Here is a 20,217-nt window from a genome sequence, read left to right as displayed (position 1 = left end):
CTGGAAATGATCAAAAGTTATCAGAAGAGATTGTTTAATCAGACAGGGGACAGTAAAGAAGAAATAACTTGAAACAAAGAGGAAGAGGAAGAAAAAGAGGAAGAAGACTGACTAGGTGTGAAGTGTTTTCTGGAAACGAGAGAAGACAAAACACCCTGTCATTTAATTTGTTGGTTCTCTGAAAACGACAATTTCCGTTTCCGTCTAAATAGGTGGTCAGAAGCAGAGAGAGAGGAAACATCCAATTTCAGAAAATACATATCGAAGGTTTCGACGGTACACCGTTTGATTGAAGAAGCTGTCTTCTTCTTTTTGTCTTTCTCTCGCACCGAACACCTACTTTTCTCTCTTTTTCTCTTTTTCGATTCTTCGATACTTTTTCTTTTCTTTACACAATCTTATTGGGGGCGCCAATGGCAAATTGGCAGTTTTGCCGTTGTCGGAAAAGAGAAACGACGGTTTGACTTATCAATAGATTCATCAGATCACGCGAGTCGGGAGTGTGACTCTATCTAAATGAACTTGTTCACTTGAAATTGCTGAAAAAAGAGAACATAAAGGTCAATACGAAGATCAGAATAAACCGTAATTGGAGATTTCAGAGTAAGAATCTTAGGTTTAGGGTATCATTCAATTAAGTAGTTCAAATAGAAAATTATGTGATATGGTTACTTTCTAGCCTTTTTGAGAACTATTTTCACCTGATAATAAGATGAAAACAATGTTGAGAAATCTGGTTACAGTGAAAAATCAAAACAGATCTAGCGATTTATCGAACAGTGATTCATAAAAATGAAGATTCTGAAGCTTGAAACTTGTTGTATTTTGTTTGGAAACACACCAGTAGTAATCTCTTTGTGAACAGATAAAATATGAAGTGTGAGTCACCTGAGAAGGATTAAAACTATGTGACAAACTCACATTGAGAAATGGAATCAGAAGAAACTGATCGACCTACATCTCGAAAAAGAGGGAAACCTATAAAAGTGTGAATGGTTTTTATCCAGTTACAACTGATTCCTTTCCACCCATCAATAAGACGATTCGCGCCCTTATAATTACACAGTTATCTCAAAATACTTTTTATCATAAATCTTTTACTTTTATATTCTTTAAGAAGAAGGAATACTTGAAGGAAACTAACCGACAACCAATCGTTCTTCTTCCAAAAACAGAAACAAATGAAACTGATATGAAATTAAAACGTTTTAGGAACAAAAGAACGAATTTCAGATTAGAAACAGAAGAAAAACCAATTCGAGAAAAGTGCTAAAAGAAGGCGTGTCTTTTTAAGGGCAAAGTGTGAAATATATACACAAAGATCATCGAATTATAGATTCCTATCTCTCTAATATTCAATTGCTGAAAACGGAAAAAAAGAAGTGAAAAACCAAGTCGAGCTTTTTTGAAGAAGAGGAAGAAGGAGAAGGAGAAACCGATTTGCAGCTACGATAAGAATATTTCGAAGAAAAATTGCCTGAAGGTCAGCTGTCATCAATTTATGTTGTGTAAAACTTTATTTTCAGCTGAGAAAAGGACAATGAAAATGGAATAGAAATGACCATGAAAACATATATTGTTCTTCGGTTGAAACTATCATAGACATCTCAAAAAGAGACTTCTAACACCGTCAACCACGCCTTTGAAATGACGAGAGAGATCAAATGATAATTAAGAATAAAACGGGGGAAAGTGATGACACTTATTCATATTTTGATCGATGAATAATGGGATATATGGGGCTTTTAGGGGGTCAGATGAGTTAGAGGTTTCAGAGATTTCAAACCAGAATTTGGTGAAAGATTGAACAATGCAAAGTTAAATTTTACCATTCGAAGTTGTCAAAACTCTTGAATGGAATACAGATTTTTAAAATGAAGATGGAATTATTGTTCATCCCTATTTTGGTACCTTTTTCAATGAATAGCAGAAATAATTAAGATTCTGGTTCAAGATTCTGGTTTACTGATTCACATAATCCACTTCGAAAATTCAAAAAATCGGATAACTCACAAAGCCGTTGTTCATCAAAAAAGAGTCTTCTCCGAACCGTCACACGTTTCATGACCCGCTGAGATTTTGATCAGATTTTCAGAAAAAGAATTCCTCGCATGAGTCATCTGTTCATCCAGTGATTAGATCGAAAGATGAACTATTAGCTGGTTATTGTTCCGAATGCTTCCATCGTTGCTCAATTAGATTTTTTCTTTTTCAAGTTTCATTCTTATTACGCTGTGTTTGTTTTTCCATTTTTTTTTCGCAGGCGATCCCCGAATCAAATTAACATAACTTAATATCAACTCCTCGACCTTGTCATTTCCTGTCTCAGTGAAAATGAAAATGTCATTTGAAAGTATATTCCCCTTTTACTGTCCCCCAGAATGGCATCTTTCCGCTTTAATGCAACCCATAAAACGTGTCGTTCCAAAAGAAAAGAAGCAATTTAGATGAAGTGACCTGTTGTTTCATTGCTGGCAACTAGCCAAACCTATTTTCTATTAAAGAATGATCAAGGTCATTGTGATGGTAACATCTTTGTTCCATTTACTGTAAAATGTCAATCAGAAAAAGCTGATGATCACAAATGTCTCTATGACGTGGCAACCGTTAACTATATTATCACTGTTATAAGCTTCGAAGGTGATAGTGACAAACAAGCCTGTTTTGATGTGAAACATCAAGATCATCACTTTCATTTACGACACGGGCGGTTGCTTTTTCACGCTTTCACTTATCAGAACACATGCTACCGGCTGATTTTTTTCATATGGAAAGTGCGGTTTGGTGTTGCGAAAAATTCCAAAAAAAGGCTATCTAGGTAAGAAAAAAGAAAAAAGTAGCAAACATTTCAAGTGTCATTCTTTTAAAAACGCTTTTTTCGATACTTGATATTATACATTTGCATGTGAAGTGTTCGTCTGCAAGTGAAGTTTGATCGGAAGTTTTGAATCGCTTTCCGGTAGAAAAACGATTTTTGATGATTCAAAGAAAATAAAGATGAAATAAGGAAGTAAGACTGTAATAGATACTCTTGATGGTATCAAGATAATAATTCATAACATTGGTTGTGGGCGGAGCCAAGAGAGAAACTAACAGAAGACAGAATTTTATGAAAAAGAAGATAACTATTTTTTCAGAAACTTATTCGGTTTCTTGTCAATTTTAATACGAATGGCATCATCTTTATCAATTATAGTGAAGAAGGAACTGGTAGTTTAAGAGTTTTCAACAGTGGGTTACGGTAGAAAAAAAAGAGAAAAGCTGTAATGGAACCCAATTGCGAAGAAATATTATAATGAGATAACCGCCGGTCATGCTCTGTGCATCAATGCCCATAGCTGTTTCAAATATTCGGATCATTCGACATTCCGATTTAGTGAATTTTTAATCATTTTATCATCATGGTGGCTTGTTCTACTAACTTCGACAAAATTGGATTCATAAATATATACGAGATGTGAATGAAATTCTAACTGAAGTGAATGTCTGGATGCTTGTTCATTCCTCGTTGGGTTACGGTAGCTCCAGAGTCGTTTACTGGAGAGAATAATTATAACAGTTTGGACCAGTTGACAACAATATACGAAACAAAAACAGAAAACAAAAATCTACTAGAAGTAAGAAACCGTAAGATCAAGTGAGTAATAAACTGAAAAAAGAAGCAGAACGGAGGTTCATTTGGAAGAGGGAACTCCTGGTTCTTCAGAAGAATGAAAGGAGTTTCACCAATATTTCGTTTCCACTTGAGATGCCGTGTCACCTTTGAAGAAAAAAGGGCATCCGACAAGCATCTATGGATAGAAAAAAGGAGATTCAGAAAAAAGACACGGCGAATTATAAACGGAAAGTGTTGCGCCAGATGCTGTTGCTTTATTCCGTTTCCCGCAAAAACCAACATAGCGGGTTGGTTAAAAGAGAAAAAGAAGAAGGAGGTGGGGGGATAAATTGGACAGTTGTAGTTGGGTGGCAAATTGGTTTTGGCTGTGAAAACTGACCGGTAGATGGATGGATGAAAGAAGAAAAAAGAAGAAGAAGAAATACCAAAGGAAGCTTGAAAAAAGAAGATGCTGATGAATTGGAGAAGGCTAGAAGTAGTTGGACAGTTACACTTTGATCTCTTATTATTTGTTGAGTAAAGAGAAAAAAGAAGAGTGATGAAGGTAACGAAGAAGCAAAAATCAGAAGAAAAAGCTAGGGTTTCAGTGTTCAATCATTGATATTCATTGACTTTCTTAGACTGATTTTCAATTTATTACAACATTTTCATGAAGAAATGAGAGAATCTCTTCAAAGGTTGCAAGAAGCCACATTGAATACTAAAAAACCAAATGACCATTGTAATAAAAAATATTTTCTTGATGAAAACACTAGAGACTGTTGAGTATTTTGTAGAATTACCTGGAAACTAGTATGAACGTTTGAAAGGTTTTCGAATGTCTCTATAATTGGATGGAAATCGAAACATCTAGGAATTCAGGAAAAGGGAAATTATATTACTTTCGGAATGAAACTACTTACAAATTTTTCTATGTTCAGAACCTGAAGATTCATCAAATCAACCAATTTTTATTTGGATGTAAGATCCAGAACGATTGCCTAATTAACAGATTTTTTCGATGGCAACATTCTGATTAATTACTTCTATTAAGGCACTTGAGCTTTTGAATTCTTTCAATTGATTCAGTCTTTTTTCTGGGAAGATCTTTGAGAAAAAGTGAAGAGGGGAAGATTTTGAACGGTTGAAAAGCCCATTGGAACGCATCTGAAGATAATCAAACAGAGAATTGATGTAATTACAGAAATTCCCACAAAAAATCACCGGACATTACAAGGAGGTCAATTCAGCTCGGAACTTCTGTGTTGGAATGGGATTAGAGAGAATTGAAGAAAAAACATAGGAAGATGAACTTCGGTTTTTTTAACGAGATACTTGTCTAAAAATGTTTCAGTGAGAAAAAAACAGTAAATTTTCAGGAATTTATTCAATGTCATGGTTTAAAAAAAAAGAATTTTTGCTCTCTGTATAAAAATCGGTATATTCTTGCAGAATTCTTTCTTCGTTTTCATGTGTTCATAAGTTCCGAAGAAAAAGCGTGAAAAATAAATTGTATTGAATCAAATAATACATAACGCCTTTCTTTTTTTGAAAAAAATCATGTACATTAACTATTCCATCGTTGCTTCTGCCTTCGTCAGTTACAACGTCTTGACCACAACGCATTAATTTTGCGACCTCCTGTAATAGTTGAACATCATCGAATTCGAAAATAATAAACATGCGACTGTTTGAGACTGAATCGGGTTTGAACCATATAATACGCTTCTTAATTTCAAAAGATCCTGTGATATAGTGCCGATCACTCAGATAAAATGTTACTTATTTCCATAGTTGTCAAGGCCCGGCAAGGCCCGAAGGCCCGGTAGAAAATTTTCAAGGCCCGGCCCGGCTTCAAAAAATGAGCCCTTTTTTTCCAATTTTTTTTTCGAAATTTTTTCAATTTTTCATCGAAAATGTGACCATTTTTGACTATTTTTCAGAATTTCTTCTAATTCTGACTGATAGTCGAAAATTTGAGTTTCGCGCCAATTTGCCCGGCCCGGGCCGGGCCTTGACAACTATGCTTATTTCAAGTAGTTTAAGTCTTCTTTCCTTTTTGGTGGCATTCAACATCTTCGAGGTTCCAACCATCAGTTTTCGTGCTGGCCAACCAAATTTGTAATTCAGTTTTCCAACTTTGTCTATTGAATAACAGTCGCTCTTGATTTCCACGAAAAACTAGGAGTCTCGGCTTCTTCCTCGAATTGGCACACTTCCGTGCAGAACAAGATCATTTGAAATAAGTTTTACATTTACTGGATGTAAAGGGAAAGCTTGATTCTAACTCTACAGTCCCCAGGAAAACTTTTTAATTTTTGATTTGTTTCTTGTCTTTTTTGCTCTGTGACTTTGATGTAAATGTTTCAACAAATATGTAATTGAATGTGAATGCAGTCGAATCAGTGTGGTCCAAACTCGTTAGGTAGTCTTCCATCTTCTTCTTCTTCTTCTTTTCTCATCCATCCATTCTCCTTCTCTATCCCTTCAAATTCTCCGTCTCCTTCTCCGTTTTCTTCTTTTCGCGCACGCTCTGCATCTCTTCTATTTCTTCACTATTTCTTGAATTTCTTCGAATTTCTGCCAAACACACACAGAGACATACGCAAGATGACCAACCACCGACGATATATATTTTTTGGTTTTATGAGCCATGAACATATTGTTTCTTTCCTTCCTCATATAAGACATACTCACTAATTGAAAAAAAAAGAAGTTTTGGATTTCGAGAAGAGTCAAGAAGAAGAAGAAGGAAAAACGTTGTTTAAAATTCTTTTTGCATTTATGAAGCGACTCAAATGTTTCCTTTTCTGTTCCAAATCTCACCAACGTTGTTTTTTTTTGAAATACGTTTATTCATATTTTATGTAGAAAAGTGCACGGGTTTTTGAATACAGATAAAGTTAGAAATTGAACATTTGTGCAATTTTAAGAGGACGGTAAGAATCAAACTCTGATGAATTTCACAAAATGTTCATAGTAAAACTATCGAAAAAATAAGCGTAGGTTCACGCTGGTTCAGAATTTGATCCTTCTTGAATCCATCAGTTTTTCCTATTATCATTTCCACAGGAAATTACATAATTTTCTTCTTTTCAAAAAGACTGAAGAACAAAAAATAAAATTTGTACTGGTTTTCTATCAATAACCTTCATTTGATTTATGATAAGTGCAGTCGTATCACTTTAGTTTTCTTTTCAGTGCCAACATTCGTTTTGTCAAATCTTTTTGAGTTCTCATCCAGTGATTTTCTTTTATAATGCCTATAAAATGTTTCAAAATTTGAGAAAAAGAGCATGTTCCCCAGAAATTTCCATTATTTGTTATTCGAAACTTGATGCATTCAGAAATAACTACGTTTTGTCAAAGTTTCAAAATTGAAGTTCAGAATTCATTTTGATACCAAGAATCTATTTATTCGCATTTTCTTCCTAATAAACTGTTTTCCGCACTCGGCTCCTCTATCCATTCTCAACTTCCGAAATGTTTTTTTTCTAATTCAAACCAGACGCCAGCTCAGTGCTAGAGTAAAAGGTTTATCCGCGTTGAAATCCATTTTGATATTAAAAAAACATATTCTAACCCCAATTCTTGATAATTTAAGTTATTACTGCTTCTCAAAAGAAGAAAATAATCATAGAAAGAAAACATGAAACGGTTATCTTTAAACAAACAAAAGTCGAACGAACCATCTAACCACCTGTTTCTCGTTTTCTCTTTCTTTCTATCCCATTTTATCCGATCATGAAGAGATATATTTTGTACTCAACCCATCGTTCAATTTAATGCCCTCATAAAATAATATGTTTCTAATCGATTCGATCGTCGTCACCCATCTCTTTCTTCTATCCGTCGCCATCGTCGGCGACACGAGAAGAGCAAGAATACTCGAATGAGAAGAAGAGACAGAGAGACAGCCACTTTACACTCTTGTAGAGATGGATAGAGAGAGAGAAAGCCTGCTCTATGTTAGTTTGCAGGCACAATGAGGCGCTGGAGGCGACGGAGGAGCAAGAAGAACACAAAGTGCCCTCTGCCTTTTAGTCACCCTCTGTTGAGCACAACAACCACCTCCCTCTCAGCTATTTCGACCCTTCGTCCATCGGTCACTTTTCTGTTTTTTCGTCTTGAAATCTCAAGAGAGATTTTGATACGATCTTTTTAATTTTTCTTCAACTTTTTTCTTTGTTTGTGCAGACATCTCTCAGAAATTTTTTATTTTTGTTCAACTGGGACATTCATCTTTTCTCGATTTTTCTGGAAAGGAAATATTCTGAGACTCTATTCCCAAATTTCTTATTTGTCTCTAAGTTTTATATCAAACATACCGTAATCCACCTTCTTCTTCCTCTCTCTAGAATTTCGTTCCTTCTTAGTTTTTAATATTCTTCAGGCAGGCGCCCGGCTCCTCTAAGATGGCGACGTCTTCGATGTCATCGTTGACGTCTTCATATCATACAACGGCGCTGCCTTCCTCCAACTCGGTGGTACCTCCATTCGACGCGAGAAACCTGGAAATCAAGACAAAGTCGATCGAGCAAACCCTTATTCCACTCGTCACTCAGGTATGAATGACATCATTTGGCTCCCGAAATAAGAACCGATTATCCATATTTGTTTCCGTCCCGTGACGGCCCATTTGACATGAAAAGACAAGAGGGTTTCTCCAAGTGTTTATTTGTTTTCTTTTTTCAGATAACCACACTTGTCAACTACAAAGAATCATATCTGACAAGTGGAAAGCCAAAATCAGAAAGAGCGATGAGGGCGGCATTGAAGGTAATTGTATTTTTGGAAATAGAAAAATGCAGATAAAATCAAGAGGGACTAATCTAGAAGACTATTTTGGGATTTCTTGAACGTTCAGCCGGATAAAAACTCTCATATAGCGGGATCCTCCTTATTCCAAACTTTCAAGGATGCATTCTGTTCTAATTTTTTCAAAGAATTCCGATAAATCTTTTATCCAGAAAAGATAGTTGTTTGCTCTCACCGTGTCGTATCTAATAAAATGGTTCTGACATTACTAACTGAATACCACTTCGACCTATTTTGAGGCATATCGGAGTGTTGCCGTTCTCCTTTTTAATTTGTTCTAAATTTCAGATCGGTAGTGCAGTCGAAGCAGCAATCGAACGATTTGTATGTGTTGGAGAAACGATAGCTGACGAGAATGCAGATATTCAACCAGAGATGTACGATGCTTGCACAGAAGCTCGTCTTGCTGGTAAGTTGTTTCTTTTCTATCAATAACCCTTGCTCGACGAAACAAAAACTCGTTGCTCTACCCCTTCTCATGCACTTAATCCGCCCCTATCCTTCGTATCAAATTACATTGAATCAAAGCACATAGAAAAGGAGGAGTGGTGTGATTACATGACGACGACGTCTTCTGAGATCCTAAGCCGTCGTCATCTATCTAGTTCAATGTAGAAAGAGCAACGAGCTGCTCGCCGACGCATGCACAAATCCGCGCTCACGTATCCGATTACTTGCCTCTCTTTCCCTGCTAAGCACCCCTCATCCATTCTTGTTCTTTTTTCAGGAGCATCGATGGCCAACCTGTCTTGTGCATGTACAGATGACCCTAATTCTGTTGTGGATAAGGCTGTTTTGGTGAGAGCAAGTAGACAACTATTGAGCAGTGTGACGAGAGTTCTACTTCTGGCGGATCGAGTTTTAGTCAAACAAGTTTTAAGAGCTGAAGATAAGGTTTGATTATCCTTTGATGAGCCCGTATACTTATTAGAAACAATTTCAGATTGCGTTCTCCCTATCCCGACTAGAATCCACGCGATCTTTCAATGACTTTGTTAAAGTTTTTGCCGTTTTTGGAGGAGAAATGGTCGAGTTAGCACATAGAAGTGGAGATAGACAACACGATTTGAAGAGTGAAAAACGGAAAGCTCAAATGTCGATTGCCAGAACATCACTCGAAAGACTTACTATGCTTCTGTTGACTTCGTCGAAAACATACTTGAGACATCCAGATTGTGATTCAGCACTTCAGTGTCGAGATGGAGTATTCTACCAAATGAAACTCTCGTTAGAACTAATTGCAATCTGTGTCTGTGATGGTATTTTGACAACTGAGAAGAATCGATACATTCAAGATGAACCTGATATGCCGATTGATATTGCATTACAGTTAACTGCCAATGCTGCAATTAAACAGCTTACTGTAAGTTTTTAACTTTTAATTAGGAAAACCAAAATGAAATATTTCAGGAAATGCTTGAAATGATCCGAATGACAGTACGAGTAGGTGCTGGAGTAAGAGAACGAATAGTGTCTGCTCTAGATGCTCTATGCCAATTAACACAAGATTTTACCGATTCTGCTTACACGCCACATCATCAGAGAGAACAAATTCTTGATTTCCTAGAAGAATGTCGATTTGAAATGACCAATCTAATCCAACCGGATGAAAACGAACAATTGGCAGCGAGTGGATTAGAAGTTACAGTTGAAAGATTGAACCGAAGATTGAAAGATTTGAGTAAACAACTGCAAATAGTTGCGATGGAACAGATATCGGAAGTTCTGAGAGCAAATGAAGACCAAGTTCTGTTGTCTTCAATGAAAGCATGTGCTGTCTCTGGAGATATTGATGGAGTTGAGAAATATATGCATAAGTTTAGAGAACATGCTGATCACATGCAAGAGGTTTGACTTGTTTGGTATCGGAAATGTTTAATTAGTGATTGAATTCTAGGTTTGTCGACTACTTCATCATATTTCAATCACTGATGCACTTCATGTTCACACTGGACACGTGGAAAGAAATATGAGAGCGTTGGCTCCTTTGGTTTGTGTTTTAATCTGGACATATCACATGAAAAATACAAAAATTCTAGACGATACTTGCTGGAAGAACTCTTTGTGTGCATCCTTCATCGAGAATTGCTAGAGAAAATTTGGAAGTTTTCTGTGATACTTGGGGACAGGCGGTTTGTTTCTGTTACATAATCCCATGTGATAGTCTATTATTCAGGTGAATGATCTATCTCGAGTTGCAAAAGAATCAGATGTAGCAGCGAATGGAAGAGTTGCAGCTGAAAAACAAGCATATATGTCACTTCCAAGACCAGGGGTAAGTAGTGTGAATAGCCAATCTTCTTCTGTTTGCCGTCGGAAAAAGCATGCTGGAAATTCATCTGATTCATCGAATGAACTTCTACCGAATGGAGGAAGACGTCCGAAACAAATTGGAATTGCACCGACACGAGTTGTCAGTCAAACGGGAGATGAAGAGAGTAGCGATGAGGAAAGAGCTGATAAACAAGAAATCGAGGCATTCCAATATCGAATCAGTCTGATTATTGATGATTTACAGAGTGATGTGGAGGGCCGATGACTTCTTCTTCTTTTCTCTAGCTTTTTGCATGACTTTCTTTTAATTTTCTTTCTTTTTTCTTTTTACAATCACTACCAACTTCTTTCTTTTCTTTCTTTTCTTTCTTGTTTTCTTCGTGGTGGCTGACGTGGTGCTATAATAAATGTTGTGATAGTTTCAAGCATCTAAACATGTTTTTGATCTATTTCAGAAGCATGGAACAACTCAGAAACCATCAAAACCCATCACTCTGGATGTAGAGGTAAGAGAGATATAACATCTGAAACTGGAACAATTAAACTTTTCAGGATCAACAAAAGATGGCGAAAGTTGGATTAGAAATGAAACTTTTGACTTCGGAAGTTGATGCAGAAGCTGAAAAATGGGATGAATATGCAGAGAATGATATTGTAAAAAGAGCAAAAGCAATGTCTTCGATGGCATATAATATGTATCTGTTTACACGAGGAGATGGTCCATTGAAAACGACTCATGACCTGTTTACTCAAGCTGAATTCTTTGCTGAACAAGCGAATCAAATGTATCGAACTGTTCGAGAATTCTCATATGAAGTTCCTGGGTCCGCTGAGAAATCAGATCTTTCGGCGATTCTTGAGAGAATTCCATTGCATTGTCAACAGTTACAAGTGATGGTTAAAAGTCCGACAGTTGGAAAAACAGCAACATTTGGGAAAGTAGATTCTGTGATACAAGAGACGAAGAATTTGATGAATGAGATCGCCAAATTGGTCACAGCTTCTTTTGTTTGTGCAACAAAGGTCAGTTTATGAAAAGAGAAAAAATAGAAGAAAAATAGAATAATGATGAAATGACTGTACTTCTAAAAAGAAACTTCAGATGTTCCAGGATTCCCAACAGGGGTAAGTTTGTTCCTAGCGAGTCTTATATTCATTTAAATAGAAACAATGTCGCCCCCAATCCCTCAGTTATCCAAACTGCTCTCTTTCCCCGAATCTCATTTTTTTTATTTCCAAGAGTTGTGCCATCTTTTGTGTTCGTTGACAGTTCGCAAAAGAAAGAAAATGTAAAAGTATTTATTGATTAGGTTGCAATATGTGATCGTTTTGTACTAGCTGACACGCTCATTCTACAATCTCTAATCGTTATATCCTTACAGTACGAAATCGAGTTTCGCGGAGGTTCTGTCAATGGGAGGACGGGTGCCGACGGTGAAAGGACTAGTCGCGAATCGACTGTAAGTGATCTGGTTATTCATGAAAACTTCAGTCAAGAATTTCAGGTTTGGCGCCGGACACCAAGTATCAGACGAGCCGCACCGCCGCCCTCTTCGCACCTTTCCGCCAACAACTCATCAAGCATACACCTTTAGGTAGGAACTTTTCTTGAATTAAAAATAATTTTTAACCTTGAAAAGAAGTGAATCCTTCTTACAATGAAACCAATCTGGACTTATAAGAAAATTATAGAATATTCTCATCCACCTTCCAATCTAAATGAATTATTTCAGTAGCACGATTGCCAGTTGAATTCGTCGTGTCTCTCTTTCATCAGGATCTCTCTTCATCACATCGTTTTCCCCTTATCATCCTTATTTCTTTCTATTCTTTTTCTGTTTCTCGACTATTTTCCATGTCATACAATTGCCCAACCTCGCCCTTTCAGAAGCTTTGATGAGCTTTATCCGCCTCTCGTTTCGAATGACTTACTCTTAAAAATGCTGGTTTTCCATTATGTTTCTTTTTTTCTGTTTTCTGATAGTTGTTGACTATTATTTAAAAAAGAAAATAGTTATCACTCCCGTGTCAACATAGCAACGAAGTTTCAGCATTTTAGAAAAGGGTTCTCTTGCGTGAACTTTGGAATGAAATCAAAGAATGGCACATTCCCTTTTCATAGGACAAACAACATTTTGGAATCAATCTGAAATTTCGAATTCGAAAATGGCGCAAGAAAGCATTGGAAAGAGAAGCATCAGAAGAGAGTTCGGTTGGTTCTACATATTTTATCTCTAGATACTAATTGATTCAATTCAGACCATGCTGGAGGTGATAATCTTCAGTATCAAAAAGAAGAGTATTTGGAGAATGAAGAAAGTCATTTGAATGTTGAGATGATCGAAAGAGAATCAGATATTCAAGGTCAAGAGCATCGATATTTGGGAGGTCTCATTGGAAACAAAGAACTCATCATTTTATCGAGTTTGGGCGTTTGTATGTATCTTGTTAATGGAGAATATGCTCAGGTTGGATATACTGGGTATTTCCTTCTAAACTTTCACGGTTTCAGTCGGTTTGTACTGCTCTAACTTCTGTTCCACCGGCAGTTCTCTCCTATCGAGTTCTGACAAATCAGCAAACCACAAAGCAAGGATATGTGAGCGAGAATTGAGTTAATTGGAACTTAACTAGCCAATTTCAGCATACAATCCTCTTCTATTGGACTATATATGGTCTAATAGCTCTTATCGATCAATTTATTGGATCTGCCCAAGGATATAATTTGTGTAAAGGTGGTCTACTCGGTGTTATCTTTTTACATGCCGTTCGATCAAACTCGGCTGCAATTCCTCCAGCATTGAATTTCATGAATCAAGTCAGTGCTGACATTATCACTTCTATTTTTACTCGTTATGGTTCTGATGGTTCACTCGTGAAGACTGGACCGAGAACACCAACAATGACACAGTTTAGTGATGATTCCCTACGGTATATTTTCTCTGAATCAGAAGTTTCTGAAAATGGAAAAATTGAAATGAGTACAGCTCATAGTTTCATGCCTTCTCTCGAAATGCAGAGTACCCAGCGTATGTCAACCGGATCTGAATACATGAAAAAGTCAATATCATCTGAAATGCGAACAATGAAAATTGAAGAAGAGTCTTCCTGTCAGAGTTCGGCAAACGATAAACATCAAATTAATTTTCAATCGATGTCAGCTCTGACTATGACTCAAGGCAATACCCCTGACATCGTCACTATCCCCGCTGACCACATTACGTTTACTGGCAATAATCGTGAAGAAATTGTTCAAGTTACCAATGTCTCCCCATTGCATATCATGTTTGCTCTCAAGGTAACATGCCCTCATTTTAATCTTCATATTTTTATGTTTGCAGACGAATGCTAACACATATCTAATTGCTGCTCCGACATCTGGTATCCTTTTCAGTGGTCAGAGCATGAAAATTCGCGTCGGTGTGACTGAAAACTATTTCGATGATTGTTCGGATCCTGGTGTTTCTATTGATAAGGTTGGTTCTTTCTGGCTTTTCAATTGATTAAATACATTCAGCTGGCCTTCGATTACACTCTTATTCCTGGACCAATTTCATCGAAATTCTCAAAGTTCTCCCCTCAGTTCTTCCAGTCTCAAAATAGACGTCGTCTTGCAGTTCGTGTGTTCTACGCATGAAGATCAAACTACATCAAAGAACTTATTTACATTCTTTTCTATCGCGGTTTTTATTGTAAAATGTTTTTGGTATTCCCTTATTTCTTTTTGGTATCATATCGGGGTGCACCAACTGTCTCCTGCCACGAGAAAATGATCTGTGAATTGAGGTCGCGTTAGCGCGCTCTACTGGACTGTTTGAACCCCGCGCCAGATTTTTTGAAACGCGGAAATTGTTCATTCATTTTTGCTATCAGTTGAGAAATAATTGTTACTTTTTCTGTTGACTAACTTGCCGCTTATATTCAGAAATGGTTGCTCACCGGAAATCTGATTTCAAGTCGAAATGGGCGATGGTTGTGACAGTCAATGATCTCAATGAGAAGAAAAGAGAGGATTTAAAGTAAGTTTCTGGTAAACGAGCGGAATGGAACAGTTTTTTTCTTATAGAGACTTCGCTGGATGGTTCATCGAAACGTTGAGATTGGAAGGAGCTTTCATTGGACATTACTTCAACTACGAGGTGAGCAAATTATAACAATATCTAATAGCCGAACCATTAACATATTATTTTCAGACAGCTCCCGTCACAATTGTTGAGACTGAGCAGAATAGTTTCGAATCGTGCACCAATGCGTATCAAAAAATTCACAAGGTTTGTAATATCGAATTTTTTTTTCCGAATGATTTTTTCAGGAGCACCCGCAAGTCGTCTTGGTTGTTCATATCCTACCTCAAACTCAATCCCACGAGTACGAATGGATGAAAGTTTTGGCCTCACGATATGGGTTTATTCGCCAAGGTATTCTCCACGAGAACTGCGTTAACCGTTTCCAAAACGTTGACACTGACCAAAACAGCGTCTTCCGAAACATGTGCCAGTGGATATATCGAAGCGGAACAGCTATTATCCGAAACGAGGGAAAGTAAGTAGTTATTTTGAATTTTCGATAAAACAAATTATGTTTTTCAGCTCCTGTGGAATTCTCCATGGAAAAGATGCGAAACCGACTTTTGAAAAAGTGCTCTTCAACAGTGAAGACATAAAGGATGCAGTTTTCAAAGTGCTCCACAAAGAAGAGGAACCTAGAGGAGCTGAATTGGAAAACATCGTCAAAGTCAGCGGATACCCAGAAATGCTCAATGCTTTTGGAGTCGCACAACTGCTCAGTCCATATCGAGTCAATGGAATAACACTGACTGGACCACAATCAGCAGTCGTCACCCTTGAGAATAAATTCCAAGTTTATCAAGCCGTTCAAGAGTTCCACGGAAAGAAGCTCGATCGCAATCATAAGCTCGAAGTCATCAGCAACGTTGTTCCTTCTCCTGCAGTCCAAGTTCAGTCGCCTTCATTCAAAGATTCCAAAAAGCATATTGAAAATCTGATGGGAAAATTGAAAGTCTCAACCTAATTGCTTTATTTTTGCAACCCAAAATCCGCTTATTGATCCTCCCTTCGGCATCTCATTCTCATTTTGCTTGTACTCAACCTGAACAGTTTGAGCTCAAATTAATTTCTTCATTTTGTCTATTTTCCCTGATAAATATGTTCGATTGTTTCATACAATGGGTTTAGTCTTAAAACTGTACACGTCAGGGCTATACATGTGTTTGTCGTCAATCCGAAGTAAAATAAATAAAAGCCTTGCAGAAAGTCGGCGCAAACATCTTCCTGGTGGAAAGAATGAATAACGACAATTCAATGGAATCAGAACCTACACATAGTTCTTTTCCCTGTAACAAATCTAACCTAATGGCAACTTCTAGCCACTCTGACGATTATGAACCTAGAGAAAAACGATGTAATCCTTCCTATTCGAAAAAAAAACGTTAGGCTCAATTTCTTTTTCAGCAAGAATGGCAAAACCGTGTCGCAAACAGCCAACGCATCAAATGCGTCTTCCAATAATACTGCCAAGACTACCACCTAAGGTGTCGACATCACAAAATACATCAGTTCGCCTGATAAGTACCCCGCCAACAATTGTTCCAAGCTCGTCGAATCCACGCCCATTGATTTCTTTACTTGATCGAACAGAGTTCAGAGACCGATCTCGCGTTGCGATGATCACACAACAACCATCCAAACCGAAGAAATGTTACTATACGGAATTGAATGAAATTCGAAGAGAGTTTGGAATACCTGAAACGTTTGATACAAATAAGCCTAATACGATGAGTGGAGTTGGTACGTCAAGATACTTCTTCTGTTCATGAAATACACAACTGAACTTTATTCAGCTTTGGCCGAAAAACTCCAACTGCTCCAGAGAATGCGCGGTGAAAATAAATTTCTACTGGAGTCAATTCAGAAAAAACAGAATGCATATGAAGAACGGAGAGTATCGATCGAACAAGTTCGCAGAGTAACACAAGACACTATCGATAACTGCCATCTACTCAAAGAAACTTTACAGACAGTAGAAGAAGATAATTTAAGATTGAGAAGTCAATTGAGGTAGACTCAGTTTATTCTGCTTCGTGCTGTATCTTTGTATTAACTTTACAATAAAATTATGAAACTTGCTTTTTTCTTCAAATGACTTCAAAATTAAATACCCAGTAGATATGTTGAAAAAGGGAAACAGAAGGCAGTAGAATGATATACCAGGAAAACAACAGAAAACCAGGGAATTAAAAATGAAGCCGGGTACGAATTTTGTCTTTAAAAAATTATAAAGCACATTATTAGAATCCGCGAAAGAACACACATGGATGAGAAACCGATATAACCATTAACAATGAAACAATAAATTATTTGGGCAATAACTAGAAGTCTACTGTTGATATTTTTTCTTTTGAGCCTCGAAAACTTTCTCTAACTTCTTCAGCTGGCTTTTCGAAATCTGGAAATTACATTCAAATAATTTTTGTAAAACATGAATTTCTACCTCTTCTCCGTTAGCCAAATGAGTTGGTACACCTCTTTGATCAAACTTGGAAAACTTTCCAGTGTGTTCACCCTGTTTGAATAACTCTTCTGGCTTGATTCTTTTCGATGCAGCTTCTTTATCTGCCTTTTCGCGGTTCTTTTGATCCTTGTCAGCTTTTTCTTTTTCTTTTCGCTTCTTTTCAGCCTCCTTCTGCTCCTGCTCTCTCAGCAATGTAGCTCGGTCAACAAGTTTCACAACGGTCTGACCATTTCTGTCTTCCAAACGAACTCCTAATTCGGTTAAAGTCTTATCTCTTAAGACATCACACTCCTGAATACCAACTTAATTAGTACACGAGCAAGATTGTGAAGTTACCTCCAAAATTCCGTTAACTTTGTGCTCTTTAGCAATGTTTCGAACTTTCTCACGGAATTGTGCAAGAGCATCGAGATATGGCATGACGATGTCTTCTTTGTTGAAAGATGTTGTTGCTCCCTCGCCGTTGCATCTGAAAATCGAAACATAGAAAAAGAAGTTAAATGTTAGCTCACTCGTCCTCGGACACAAATCCGATTTCTTGACTGCTTTGTGGGATGGCTCCGAAAATTTTGAGAAGATTGGTGATGTAAGCTGCGATGTTTCTGAGTAAGAGGCAATTGGGAACGTGGCCATCTTTCTCTTTTTCAACAATGTAGGCATTTCCAAGTCCGATAAGCTCACGGAACTTTTCAATGACAGTTCTAGTGTCCACTGAGTCGCAAAGTGATCCATGAACTTCCGATTTGAGCTTCCCGAACTCATCCATGAGTTTCAATTCTCTTGCTTGATATTTTTGATAACCTTCTGATCTATCAGGTTTGTAATGTCGTCTTAAGTAGTCTTTGACAAGCAAAAAGAACTCATTCGTGATTTTCTCAAACTGGAGGGCACGTTCCATTGTGGAAGAGCTAAAATAAAATAGTTTATTTGAAAACTACATATTGATTTTGAAGCTCTTACCTGTAATCAAGAACATCTGCCCAATTATGCATCAAGAAGAGAAGGCGCAATTGCCGTGGGGTGTAATCCTCCAAGGCTTTACGAATAGTGATGAAATTTTTCAGAGACTTGGACATTTTCATTCCTTGAATACGGAGAGTTCCGCAGTGCAAGAAGTAATTTACCCAATGAGGATCGTCATAATGAGCTTCAACTTGGGCAATTTCATTGTCGTGGTGAGGGAATTTGAGATCGAATCCACCAGCATGAATATCAAGCTTCGAGCCGCAGATAGCGGATGACATGACTGAGCATTCAATGTGCCATCCCGGGCGACCGTTTCCCCACTCCGATGACCAGAATGGTTCTCCATCCTTTGATGACTTCCAGAGAGCAAAATCAGTTGGATTTCTCTTTGACTTAAGTCGCTCATCAGACATGCTCAATTCTCCCTCTCCTTCACGCATGTTCTTTAGCAATTGTTCGCTGTCATCACCATAGGCTTCTGGAACCAATTTTGCGTAGAAGTGCTTGGGGTTTTGCTCAAAGGCTTTTGTGTCGAAATAAACACTTCCGTCTTCTGCGGCATATGCATATCCGTTATTGATGATTTTTTTGACGTATGTAATAACTTCGGGTACATATTCAGATACACGAGTGAGCACATCGACAGGCAGCACATTGAGGCGAGCCATATCCGCAAGAAACTCTTTTTCGTATCTGTAAAAAAAAGTCTCATGAACACATTTTCAAAAATAACTCCGATTGTAGCTTACGTCTTAGCAAGATCATCGAAAACACTATGATCTCTCACATCCTTTCCATGATTGTGGTCAAGCCATTCAGAAAGGACATCGCGAGACTCATTCAGCAAACGTCCCTGAAGTGGTCTGATTATCAAAGTGGATGTCAAGGTCTGATAATTCTCACCTTGGCTTCTTCAATGGCGATAGAATCCTGGGCCTTCATTGCAGTTTCAAGTGCGTCCGATTGGTCTTGCACTTTTTTAATCATGACTTCAAGCATCTTTTTCTTGTCAGGATCGACTTCATTGACGAATTTCTTGTCAAAGTGCTCCAATGCAGCCACAACGTCTTCGCAGACCTTTATAACAGATGGCGCTTGAGATTCATTAAAGTATGACTTGAGCAAATGACTCTGACGTGCTCTCTTAATGATTTTGTCGTCAACGTCAGTGATGTTCATAATGAACTCCACATCATAACCAAAATAATCACGAAAGACTCGTCGAAGGATATCCAAAGAAAGGTAAGATCGAGCGTGTCCCATATGAGATGAGTCGTAAACGGTTGGCCCGCAAATGTACCACCTGACCTGAAATTATTTGAATGTAAACTCTAGATTATTAGCGAGTTTCTATCCAGCTGATTTTTTGACCGGATATTTCATTGATTAACTCACACGTTTTCCCTCATTTGGAACGAAAATTTCTTTCTGGCGAGTCAAACTATTGTATACAGTCAGTTGAGGCGGAGGAGACAAGTTTTTCGGTTGCTCCCATTGCTTTTGGGCGCGCTTCACTGCCACTGAAAAATGTTACAATTGGTTTTTGTTCTTCGTGTTTTTGTTCACAAACCCGGCCTCAAATTGGGATCCATCATACACAAACTTTGATGATTTCGCAGTTGTTGTATGCTGTTGATTGCGATAAGCTGCGTCCTGTTGCGATTTATTATCGCAAACGCTAGACGGACCAAGTTTCCCGAACGCGTCGTGCCTGACTTTGGAGACAGCAACGAAAACGCCTAGAAAAGAAGCGGTTTTCGATACGGCCAGATATAACGAAGTTGGATGCGACGCGGAGATAGTAGGAGCAATGAAGAGGGAAGAGACGTCTACACAGCTGTTTGCAGTTCGATGACAAAATGAGAACGACAAGAAATATTGTGATAACAGAGCAAGTGAAAACAAATTTTTGAGATAGAGAGATAACTGATGGAAAAATCAAACTGTCAAATTTCAGCCCGGTCGGCCAGTATACACCAATATGAGCTTATACAAAGTTAAAAAAAATCTTATAGTATTCAAAGTGGAAATAC

At 37.7% G+C, this 20,217-nt stretch overlaps 5 protein-coding genes across 5 annotated transcripts; 4 read left to right on the top strand and 1 right to left on the bottom strand.

Annotated features, from left to right (window-relative positions):
- Positions 1–8,010: 8,010 nt before the first annotated feature.
- On the top strand, positions 8,011–12,286 carry GCK72_002092 (uncharacterized protein; the record flags this gene model as incomplete). The annotated part of the gene is made up of 14 exons (XM_003114757.2): positions 8,011–8,160; positions 8,291–8,374; positions 8,702–8,822; positions 9,141–9,307; positions 9,357–9,776; positions 9,824–10,261; positions 10,311–10,403; positions 10,453–10,545; positions 10,590–10,937; positions 11,143–11,193; positions 11,240–11,710; positions 11,790–11,812; positions 12,070–12,147; positions 12,193–12,286. 14 exons carry the CDS (start codon positions 8,011–8,013, stop codon positions 12,284–12,286), a joined length of 2,631 nt encoding a protein of 876 aa, XP_003114805.2.
- Positions 12,287–12,853: 567 nt separating this feature from the next.
- On the top strand, positions 12,854–14,324 carry GCK72_002091 (uncharacterized protein; the record flags this gene model as incomplete). Its single annotated transcript, XM_003114939.2, has 6 exons — positions 12,854–12,899; positions 12,947–13,155; positions 13,200–13,286; positions 13,332–13,985; positions 14,029–14,163; positions 14,280–14,324. 6 exons carry the CDS (start codon positions 12,854–12,856, stop codon positions 14,322–14,324), a joined length of 1,176 nt encoding a protein of 391 aa, XP_003114987.2.
- Positions 14,325–14,614: 290 nt separating this feature from the next.
- GCK72_002090 (uncharacterized protein) lies at positions 14,615–15,718 on the top strand (the record flags this gene model as incomplete). Its single annotated transcript, XM_053723252.1, has 5 exons — positions 14,615–14,706; positions 14,754–14,826; positions 14,881–14,958; positions 15,003–15,229; positions 15,277–15,718. 5 exons carry the CDS (start codon positions 14,615–14,617, stop codon positions 15,716–15,718), a joined length of 912 nt encoding a protein of 303 aa, XP_053591897.1.
- A 341-nt stretch (positions 15,719–16,059) lies between these two features.
- On the top strand, positions 16,060–16,768 carry GCK72_002089 (uncharacterized protein; the record flags this gene model as incomplete). The annotated part of the gene is made up of 3 exons (XM_003115068.2): positions 16,060–16,108; positions 16,159–16,494; positions 16,548–16,768. The coding sequence occupies 3 exons, from the start codon at positions 16,060–16,062 to the stop codon at positions 16,766–16,768; spliced, it is 606 nt and encodes a 201-aa protein (XP_003115116.2).
- Positions 16,769–17,083: 315 nt separating this feature from the next.
- Positions 17,084–19,779, bottom strand: GCK72_002088 (uncharacterized protein; the record flags this gene model as incomplete). The annotated part of the gene is made up of 9 exons (XM_053723251.1): positions 17,084–17,152; positions 17,198–17,509; positions 17,555–17,687; positions 17,731–18,126; positions 18,179–18,877; positions 18,934–19,037; positions 19,088–19,492; positions 19,580–19,704; positions 19,755–19,779. The coding sequence occupies 9 exons, from the start codon at positions 19,777–19,779 to the stop codon at positions 17,084–17,086; spliced, it is 2,268 nt and encodes a 755-aa protein (XP_053591896.1).
- Between the last annotated feature and the right edge of the window lie 438 nt (positions 19,780–20,217).

The sequence above is a fragment of the Caenorhabditis remanei genome, chromosome I (genome assembly GCF_010183535.1).
Source record: "Caenorhabditis remanei strain PX506 chromosome I, whole genome shotgun sequence".
Lineage (NCBI taxonomy): Eukaryota > Metazoa > Nematoda > Chromadorea > Rhabditida > Rhabditidae > Caenorhabditis > Caenorhabditis remanei.
Note: the sequence above shows the minus strand (reverse complement) of the source record. Positions and strands in the feature narration are given on the sequence as shown.